Raw genomic sequence first — 10,171 nt, 5'->3', positions numbered from 1 at the left:
ATAAGTAGCAGACTCTCCTGCAATTCGATGGCCACTGCAACTGCTTCAGAACGAAGCCCAGCCGCAGAGTCATGGAATCCGGTGTCGTCACCAAGACCCCCAGCGTAGTCCTCTCTCCCGACACTGCTGGCTGTGGGCTGAGAGCTCTGTTTTGCCTCCTTCTCCATTGCTGGTTTTTGGGTCTGGTAATCCACCTCCCTCTTCTTTTTTTTTTTCCTCCTGCCACTTGCAAGCCTGCAGTCAGCCATCCTCATAATGCTACTGGTGAGGGGGGGTCGGTCACCCGTCGCTCACCGCTACTGGTTGTGGGCCGGCACCCTACCCTCCTCCCTTCCTTTGCAGTTTTGGGTTGAGTTGTCCCCTCCTCATTCCCTCTCTTCCAACGCTACTGGTGGTGAACCAAGCACACTGTGTCCCCCGTCCCCCCCAAGATGCTGCTGGATGCGGACTGGTCCCCGGCCTCCTTCCCAGTGCTTCTCTTCCTCCCTCCCCCAAATAAATACTGCTGACATGAGGCCAGCAGCCTTCCTCCCCCTCCCCATACTGCCGGTTGAGGACTGGGCTGCTCCCTTCTTTTTCACGCTGCTCTGGGACGGCAGCCACCTCCGCATCCTCCAGCTGTCACTTCTTCCTCCTGGGCTTCCCAGGAAACGTGAATCACTGTCAGGGGGAAGGGGGGGAAGGCAGTGGCAGGCTGAAGCAAGCTGGGGAGGAGAGAAACCCTGGGAGGAATGGCAGATAGAAGGGGAAGGAGAGAGAAGATTTGGAGGGGAGGAGTGGGAGGAACGATAGGAGGGAGGAGAAAAGTGGAAAACCAGGAGGGAATAAGGAAGGAGAACCAGGAAAGAGAGAATGAGGAGAGGAGGAAAAGACGGGGAGAAGAGAGGAAGTATCTGGGAGAGCAGTCAAAGGCTCCGACAGGAGAAGAGACAGGTAAGGAAGGAAGGAAACGAGAGAACAAGGATGGTATGAAAGGTAAAAGCAGGAAATCGCCAAGGAGGAACGAAGAAACAAAGGGGGGGGGGGGGGGGGGAGAATTAATTGAGTACACCATAAAGGCTGGAAAGACTTTGTTTAGATTTTGAAACGTTTTTAAAAGGAAGATATCGTTGTGTGCAGAGTTAAGAAATGCAAAACCCAGGCCAACATTCCACAGAACTCAGAGGCCTTGTGACCTTGGGCAAGTCACTTCACTCTCCATGGCCTCAGGGCCCTGTTTATCAAGCATTGCCTGAAAGTACCTGAATGCAAGGACAGGCAGAATACAAGTCACAGAAGAGGACATGCGGGCACTGCAGGGGGGGAATTATCACTGCATTCTGCCAGGTATCACTTCATAAGGTAAGGCTAAGTATCCCACCTGGCTTCTCTAGACATTCCCCCGTGATGATGAACAACAGCACCATCTTCCCTTTACCTCTGCTTCCCTTTATTTCGGAGACAGAGGTTTGCAAGAAACCAGCAGCGTCTTTGCAGCCTTTTGTAGGGTTTTTTTTGTTGTTTTTTTTTAATTATTATTATTTTATTTCAACTGTATAGCAAATGTAAAACACTTTTAACCAGCAAACTAGACGTGAAAATTGTTTGGTTTTAAATTATTATGTCTCTGAAACCCTAGAAAGACCTTTATTAAATAAAACATACAACATTGAATTTAGGGATGCACGTCTGCATTCTAGTCGTTCTACATTCCAAGTGTGCATTGAATAGAAAAAGACATGTTGAAATGGACAAACAGAATCCACTTGTACCCTGAAATAGACAACAGGCCCGGGGCGGACTGGTCACGCATGACTGCACTCCAAACACACCAAGGCCTTACCAGCCAATAACAATTAGACCTACAAAATTGGCCTCTTTGGTTCCAAAATTCTGTATAATACATTTAAATGTTTTGTCTGTTTTATTTTTTTATTTTTTTTGCTGTTATAAAAATAATTTTTGCTTCTTTTGTTTCTTCAAATGGCAGGGTTTTGTTTTTTTTTGTTTTGTTTTGTTTTTTTCCCTAAGCATGCTACTAAAAATCAGTGCAAACATTAAACACCAACTGTTTGTTTGTGGGCAGGGGAGTTAGGGAAAGAAGGAAGCAAAAGATTTCATTTCAAGTATAAAAAAATATTTTCTTTAAAAAAAAAAAAAAATAATAATAATAATAAGTCACATAAATCCAGCTTGTTTAGTCTGGGTCAACACTTGAGAAAAAAAAAAAAGGAAAAAAAAAAAATTGCATAGCTTAAGGGGGCACTCGTTTAAATAAAGGAGTGGGTTAAGGTAAGTGCACCAGCAAGTGCCAGCGTTCAAGGCAATGAGAAGGACAAGTGCTACCAGGGGGGACATCCGAGCAGTCCTGCAAGTGCTATGCTGTGTCAGTTGTGTTTTTGTTTCCGTCCACGCTCCTCGCCTTGTCATCGAGCGGAAAAGAAGGCCCAGGGCAAGCCTTCCTCCTTCCCAGTCCTGTTCAGATGCTTCCCCCTCCCCTTGCTACTGAATGCCACCGAAGTGCTTTAAAAAAGACGCCTCCAACTCATCCCTGTGCTACTGGGGGGGGAGGGGGGTGTTCCTTTTTTAAGGTCCGTCGGGTTTGCCTGCTTTTTTTTTTTATTCTGGGAACGCTGATTTTGAATCGGTCCTCCAGGAGTGCTCCTCGCCGAAGAGATGCCGTGGGCCGCGACCCGGCGTCATTCTGCTTGTAGCATAACAAGAGGATCCACGGGACCCGCGTACGGCGGGGGAGGGCAGGGAAACACGGGCAAGTCCCTTTCCAGGGGGGGGGGAAGGGGTCAGTGAAAGCACCAAAGAAGCCGGAGCCCAGGAGGAGGATCCAGGTACCACCTACAGAGAATGCGGCAAGAACCGTCCGCCGGCCTCTCTTATCTCCGAAGTCACGGAAACAGGCCTGCGCTGGAAGTGCCGTGGGGACGCATTTAGGAGCGCTCGAGGGATCGGGGGCGGACGTTTTCACCTTGATAACACAGGTGGAGTGCAGCTTCCTTAGCCATTAACAAGAAGGTGTCGGCTTCCTTTTAGGTTACGTCTGACTCACAAGTTCAGGAATAATAAAACGTCCTTTCCTTGTTGCGTTTTGCGCCGGAGTGTCCGGGACCAAGTCATATCCTCAAGTCGAAGTTGCTTTTTTTTTGTTTTAAGGTTTTTTTTTCTTCTTGCAAGACGTCCAGAGAAGGGCTAGGCCCCTGTTCACAAAAGAATGAAATGATGCGTCCGGGGCTTTACAGCGGCATGGAGGGGTGGGGGGTGGGGCCATGCTGACGCCTACGGGGGCTGCAAAGGGACACGCTTCCTCCAGTTTCCCGTCCGGCCTGGGGATCCATTTCCACGCGGCCTCTTGTCAAGCGCAGCCGCATTCCTCCACGATCATGTTGGGAACGTCCCTTTTCACGATGTTGTACTCGTCGTCAAAGTACAGCATGGACATGGTGCTGAGCTTGGTGGGAATGCAGCAGGAGTTCACGGCGCCCGGGTTCAGCCCCCGCATCCGGTACTGGTTCACCACGGCCGTGTGGAAGGAGGACGCCGACCCCGGGACCCCGGCCAGGTAGGCCGGGCAGCTGCCCTCGCAGTAGTTCCCGTAGTAGCCCGAGGGCGCTATGATCCAGTCGTTCCAGCCGATCAGCCGGAAGTCGATGTAGAACTGCTGCCGGCAGCACAGGCTGGTCCTGCCGTCGCACTCCAGGCCCCGCTTGCGGATCCGGTGCTGGCTGTCCGCCAGCCTGGCGTGCACCACCAGGAAGGGCCGGTGGGATTCCTCCCCGGGGTCCACGTACACGGGGACCACCGCCGACTCCTCGCAGCCCTCGCACTGGACCTCCAGGTTCAGCCTCCTCTCCCCTTTTTCGAAGAGCCCCTGGATGGCCTCTGTCAGGGGGAAGGTGTGCCAGGCACTCCGCCTCAGGTCCACCTTCTTATCCACCAGGTTCCACCTGCTGCCGCCGCCCGGGCCTTGGAAGTGAACTTTGACTCGGACTTTTCGCTTGCCGCCCTTCTCTGGGCTGTAGGGCTGGAGCTTCAGGTAGAGCCACAGACTGGCTTGGACGACGAACAGGTTCTGGTTCCCTTCGTTGGAAATCACGAACGCCAGGCGGACTCTGGAGGCTGAGAGATCATCTGCAAGGACAAAAAAAGAGAAGACTTAACTCAAACAAAGAACGGGGGCTTCACCTGCCACGCTGGTGCCACACCAGCCGGCGAGGCCAGAATGTGTGCTGGGAAAAGAAGAGAAGATTAACAGGCAGCAAAGTTTCATTTAAAAAAAAAACAAACAGATGCCTAGCATTTTGCACATTTTAATAGTTGGGAGTTGTCTAGAAAAGTAATCAAACTGGAGTGAATCTGATCGGCCCTAGGTGCCAGCTCTACCCTCCACAGAGACGTGCTCTGCTTACGGTGCAAGGTTTGCAAGGTGCAATTTTTTTTTTTTTTAAATGCCGGCAAATGAATCAAGTTTAACATAGAAATCCAACAGAAAATGAGATCTGTGGGATATCAGCAGCTTTATTCAAAAGGTTATGCTGCAAACCAGGTTTTCATCGGCAGGCAGATTATGCATTCAGCACCCAGGAGTCAGGCAACACATGAAATAAGTTCAGTGGCTAAGGAAGGGGAAGGGTTGGCATTGTGTTCTGCTTTTCCTCCCAACCATGGAAACGTGCTCAGAATTTACCCTTTAGATCCCGACTGGACCAGACTCCCAACAGCCCAACCACTTGTGTGCAGCATTAAATTGGCAGACGAGGTTCATGGCCCTGGGAAAAGTTGAGTTTTTCCACAAACTTGCCATAAACCGGGCATAATATTAAAAGTCAATCTGAAATTGCTAGCAGTCTACATTAAATTTCAATATGCCATTTTTTGTCCACATTTGTATATTGATCAAAGTGAACTTGCTGCATGAAGTGTCAACCTGCACAAATGCCCTTCCTCTTCCCTCCCCTATCAGATCTGAGCTGAATACACTACACATTGCTGGAACAGATTACTGCTACAGTTAAAGGTACAGTACTAGTTGGCATTTAGTACATATATAAAGTTGCAAATGTAAATCTTTGTTCAACAGCAATCTCTAAGCCCCCTACCTATATTAGAAGTACTAAATGGATTGTTATTTCTGGCCTGTAACTGTTGGGTTGTTTTGTTTTGGTGGGGGGTTTTTTCAATAATAGTGAAGTGACAATTTTTTTTCTCTACTGCTTTGGTCCCTGCTTTGTCCTGGCTCATTCTATGTAAGGCTTTGCAAATTTCTGGTGGGCTCAGCTGGTGTTTTTAATTTGCATGCAGAAAATGCAAACAGCTTTCAGTATCCCTTTATGAAATGCAGCTCCAAAAAGTCTTTTCATGTACCCACCTACCGACCTCCCCCCCCCCCCCCCCAAAAAAAAAACAAACCAAAAACCAAAACAACAAAACAAAAACAATAACGTCCACACATCCTGGCACTATGCGTGCAAACAGGCAAGCGGGAGACCCAACAGAGCAAATAAACAGAGCTTGAGGCACTGGTAACCCGATATGTCGCTTAACTGCACTTGGATTTGAGAAGTTGGCGGGGGGGGGGGGGGGGCACCTAACTTCCGTATTCAAGTGTATGCATTTAATGTATTTATGCATATCCCCCTTCATTGCACAAAAGTGCTCGGAGTAGACCTGTACAGTTTCTCTACGCATCTTACACAGCAGGCGCACGATGCATGTGAGTACACGAATGCCTGGGCAGGACGAGCAGCGCACTTGCAAAAAAAAACCGAAGAGAAAGACGGAGCAGCCCGGCACCAAGTGACAGATCGGCGGAGGACAGGACGGGTGACAGCAGCAGCGCCCGGAGCAAGGCGGGCCGGCCCGCTCCCTCGCGTACCTGTCTCGGCGAAGCTGATGATCTCGGAGCTCTGCTCGCGCAGCTCGGGGCCGGAGGTCGCGTGCCCGTCCAGGTCGGGGATCTCCACGCGGCCGTCCTCGCGCACCTTGCCCGCGTGCAGCTTGCGCAGCGCCGTGACCATGGCCGCCTTGGGCACGGCGTGCGTGATGTTGGGCCGCTCGCGCATCTGCAGCCGGCTCAGGATGTGGCGCTTCACCGCCTCCAGGAAGTCGCGGTCCAGCCGGCCGGTCTCCTCGGGGGGCCTGAAGCCGCACGACGAGCAGGTGTCCGGGGGGAAGCCCTGCGGCGAAGGCGGCGGCGGAGACTGCTGGTCCGGGGCCAGGGTGGGGGAGCTGCCAGCGCAGCCCGCGCACACCACCAGCGCCAGCAGCAGCGGGCGGGCGAGCACCGGCCACGCCATGGCCACGTCCAGCCCCGGCGGGGGAGGTGGGGGGAAGCAAAGATCGTCGGCGCCCGGGCTCCCGATTTCTCCGCTCTGCCCCCGGCAAGGAATCCCGATCAGCTCCGGCTCCAACTTTCTCGCCGGTGCATGTGTACGGCCAGAGCGGGGCGGACGGTGCGCAGAGCGACAGAGTCAGGTTGTGGCCGCTCCTTTCTCCAAAATCCAACAAAAGCCCAGCAAGGACGAGCGGAGTCCGGCTTCGGGGAACGTGCAGGGAGGGGAGGTGACCTGCACGGCGCACCTTGGAGCAAGAAATACCCGATCGCCACCCCAGAAAACGGTCCACAGTTTGCAGCTCTCCCCCCGGGGACCAGGATCAGCTCTGCCCCCCTCGGCGGCTTCTCTAATCAATGCCCCCCTTTTAGCACAACTTGCACATCGCCCTTTTGTTTCTCCTCCGGTTTCCGATTTTGCAAAATATTCAGGTGAAAAAAACACCCAAAAGTAGGCTGCTTATTTCCCAAGTGCGGCAGAAAAATCTGAGATGAGCAAAAAGTCCAGCAAGTCCAAGTATGACAATCCACGGCTTTATGTCTGTGCACAAATGTATTTCTCTGTCTCCCGGGGGGTGGGGTGCTAGCATCCACTTTATTTTCCTCTCTCACTCCTTTTCATCTCCCTTTGATCTCTTGCTGTGATGCTCTCCTCTCCCTCTCTTAAGTTCACGAGATGAGAGGATCTTCTACTTTAGAATCGTAATTATTTTTCCCCCCCTTGCCCTGCTGCAATCACCACATTGGGCCCTACACAGAAACTTTTATACCGGAGTTAAAACCACGTGGGAACTCCGACCTATAACAGCCTCCCGCAGAGGGCTCGCTCGCTTATTTCTCAGATTGGAGGCTTTTGCGCCCTTAGGCTATCGCAGCAACTTCCTGATGTGGAAATATTAAGCATCCCACACCCCCAACCAACCCATTTTATCTCTTGAAAGCGGTTGCCAGCAGAAAGTAAGCCCACTTGACACCGCATTCTGGCAGCTTACAGGGGACAAAAAGAAAGGAATGAATAATCACTGCGGATGTTTGGTTTTGATGTACTGGGGGGGGGGGGGGGGGAGGCGGAAGGTAATACCTGGCTTCTTCCCGCGAGGGCTACACGCACAAAGAAGGGGGACAAATGTGTGTTTTATCGTGGCCCCCCCCCCCCCCCCGGGAAAAGGCAGGAAATGGACCGGGTGTGAAAAAGAGTAAAAAAAAAAAAAAAGCAGTTTAAAAAATGTTCAGCCCGTGAGTGCTAAGTGCAATATCTGTAACGGGCAATGCAGGTGGGACTCTGAACGAGGTGGGGGAGGGGATCTCCCTCTAGAATAAAAAAATTGCAGTCATGACTGTTTTATGTTTGCTAACCAAGTCATTTCCGCCCCCTTACCTCGTCTCTAAAATGATCGCATCATCTTAATTTGGTGTTTGCTGTTTTCTACAGGTGATAAAGTGGGGGGGGGGGGCATAGGTGGGGGAGGGGAGCTCTTTTGCCTTCGTTTAGATTTCTGACCCATTTGCTTTACTGAGGAGCAGATCCGCCAGCCCCCTTCAGGTAGCGACAGGAAGTCCGGAGAAGGGCGATCGCAGGCCCCTCGTCGTCTCTAACCTGTCCGCGGAATAAACCCCGACAGGGCAGGCAGTGCCGGCACTCGGGGCTCTTCTTTAAACCGGTATGCCCCGCTCCGATCCCTGCACCAACAAAGGCACGTTTGTGTGCTTTGCAACCCCCCCTCTCCGGCCTAGCCCTCCCCACGAGACTCAAACTTTCTTTATTCTTCTGCCCCCCACCGCAACAAATCTTTGCACAAAGTCCGTTTTCTTTCGGAAAGCCCCGATCCCTTTTCTTTCCTGCCTTTTAACGGACTCCTCTTTTTATCTTCCTTTTTAAAGTTCAGGATCAATCACTGATCTCTCTCCTGTGGGTGGGGATTTCCTTATTTAGTTTTTTTTAGTTTGGCTTTTGCTCGTTTGTTCCGCCCTTCCATCTCTGCCAGGCCCTTTGATTCGATCGGCAGGCGGTTAACGTTCATTTTCCTGCACTTTGTAATTGCACGTTTGATGGAAAGCAGGGATTTCCGTACAGGTAAGGCTGCGGGGTAGCTCGCGCTCGCCCGGGCTCCTGCCGGCAGCCCCGGAGTCTGCGCGCACTCCCGGCACCCGCGAGCGAAAGACTGGGGAAACGGCGCCACCTGTCTGCCTGCTTAGGAAATGCGCCTACTGCTTCCAGTCATCTCGCAAAGTACCTTCGGCGTTTAATTCTAGTCGGGAGGAAGCTGCTGTGATATCAAACTGCCCGTTCCTTGATTATGCTGCTTCCCGCTTTGGGTCTTACTTCTGATTCTTCTTTCATTTTTCTGCCAATGTACTTTTATGTTTTTTGACACATTTCTTTGGGAAGCCCCTTCCTCTGTTTATTGTAGCCCTACCCTGTATGCATGGGGTTCTGACAAACGGGCCGATACAGTACAGTGCGTTCCGACGGAGCGCACTGTTAACCCGCCAATCGATGCGCGTTTTCCCTTACCCCTTATTCAGTAAGGGGCCGAAAACGCACGTCCAATCTCCCGAACGTAATAGCGCCCGCAACATGCAAATGCATGTTGATGGCCCTATTAGGTATTCCCCCGCGATTCAGAAAACAAAATGTGCAGCCAAGCCGCACATTTTGCTTTCAGAAATTAGCGTCTACCCAAAGGTAGGCGCTGATTTCTTCATGGCAATATTAAGTCGGAGGTCCCGAAGGGTAAAAAAAAGTAAATAAATAAATAAATTTGAAGTTGGCCCACGGCTGTCAGCGGGCTCAAGAACCAACGCTGGCAAAATTGAGCTTCGGCTGTCAAACCCGCTAACAGCCGCCGCTCCGGTCCAAAAGGGCGTCCCTAGCGCCTCCTTTTGCCTGTTTTTACCGCCGGGCCTCATTTAAATACAGAATTGTGCACACAGGAGAGTGGCCTGTGCGCGCGCCGGGAGAGCGGGCGATCGGGAGAACTGACACGGAGAAACAATCAACGATTTTGTTTATTTCAACTGAAAAGTGGAAAGGTTGCTGGTGCTGCTTTAAATCACCAGCGACAAGAGCAGGAATGAAGAAAGTTGGATCTAGCTGTACATGTTGGCAAGTCACTTAATTTCCAGTTGCCTGTCCGATAGGGAAGGGACTTATCCTACCCAAAAAGGTGAAGCTTTAAATAAGCATGTAGACAAGGATGAGCTAGTTGGTATAGTGTAGTTGGATTTTCAGAAGGAATCTGGAAAAATCCCTCACGAGAGACTCCTTGGGAAATTGAAAAGTCATGGAATAGGAAGGAGACAGCGTCCTCTTGTGGATTGGTAATTGGGTAAAGGACAGGAAACAGAGGGTAGGACTGAATGGTCAGTTTTCCAAACAGCAAAAGGTCATTAGCGGAATATTGCAGTGACTGCTATTGCGACCTGACCTGTTAAATATATTCATAATGCTCTGACGTGAGGTGTGAGGTGATCAGATTTGCAAATGACACGCCCGAAACCCTTTTAAACCCGCTCCTGCGCGCTCCAGGCCTATTTTGCGTAGGCCCGGCGACGCGCGCAAGCCCCGAAACGCGCGATTGTCCTGGAGCTTGAAAAAAGGGGCGGGGCAGGACCGAGGCCTCTGGCACAGCGGCCGTGCCGGGGGATCGCGCACCAGCACTCGGCCAGCGCGCGGAACCTACGCCTGCCCAGAGGCATGCGCAGCTTATAAAATAAAGGTTGGGGGGTGATTTAGGTAGGGCTGGGGGGCAGGTTAGGGAGGGGAAGGTGGGGGGGAGGGCGGAGGGAACAGGGAAAGCCATCGGTGCAGCCCCTAGGGTTCGATGCTCGCCGACCCCAGATTTTATA

General features: G+C 51.6%; 1 protein-coding gene across 1 annotated transcript; it reads right to left on the bottom strand.

Moving 5' to 3' along the window:
• Positions 1-1,610: 1,610 nt before the first annotated feature.
• INHBB (inhibin subunit beta B) lies at positions 1,611-7,230 on the bottom strand. Its single transcript, XM_029605176.1, has 2 exons — positions 5,867-7,230; positions 1,611-4,122 (listed from the first exon to the last, which is right to left on the bottom strand). Exons 1-2 carry the CDS (start codon positions 6,285-6,287, stop codon positions 3,347-3,349), a joined length of 1,197 nt encoding a protein of 398 aa, XP_029461036.1. The 5' UTR covers positions 6,288-7,230; the 3' UTR covers positions 1,611-3,346.
• Between the last annotated feature and the right edge of the window lie 2,941 nt (positions 7,231-10,171).

Source organism: Rhinatrema bivittatum, chromosome 6 (assembly GCF_901001135.1).
Source record: "Rhinatrema bivittatum chromosome 6, aRhiBiv1.1, whole genome shotgun sequence".
Lineage (NCBI taxonomy): Eukaryota > Metazoa > Chordata > Amphibia > Gymnophiona > Rhinatrematidae > Rhinatrema > Rhinatrema bivittatum.
Note: the sequence above shows the minus strand (reverse complement) of the source record. Positions and strands in the feature narration are given on the sequence as shown.

What these genes read in the sequence shown, in the direction of transcription:
- INHBB (XM_029605176.1), bottom strand. Translation starts at nt 6,287, where the DNA reads ATGGCGTGGCCGGTGCTCGCCCGCCCGCTGCTGCTGGCGCTGGTGGTG. An exon ending in CATCAGCTTCGCCGAGACAG is followed by an intron (nt 4,123 to 5,866) that starts GTACGCGAGGGA and finishes TTGTCCTTGCAG; the next exon opens with ATGATCTCTCAGCCTCCAGA.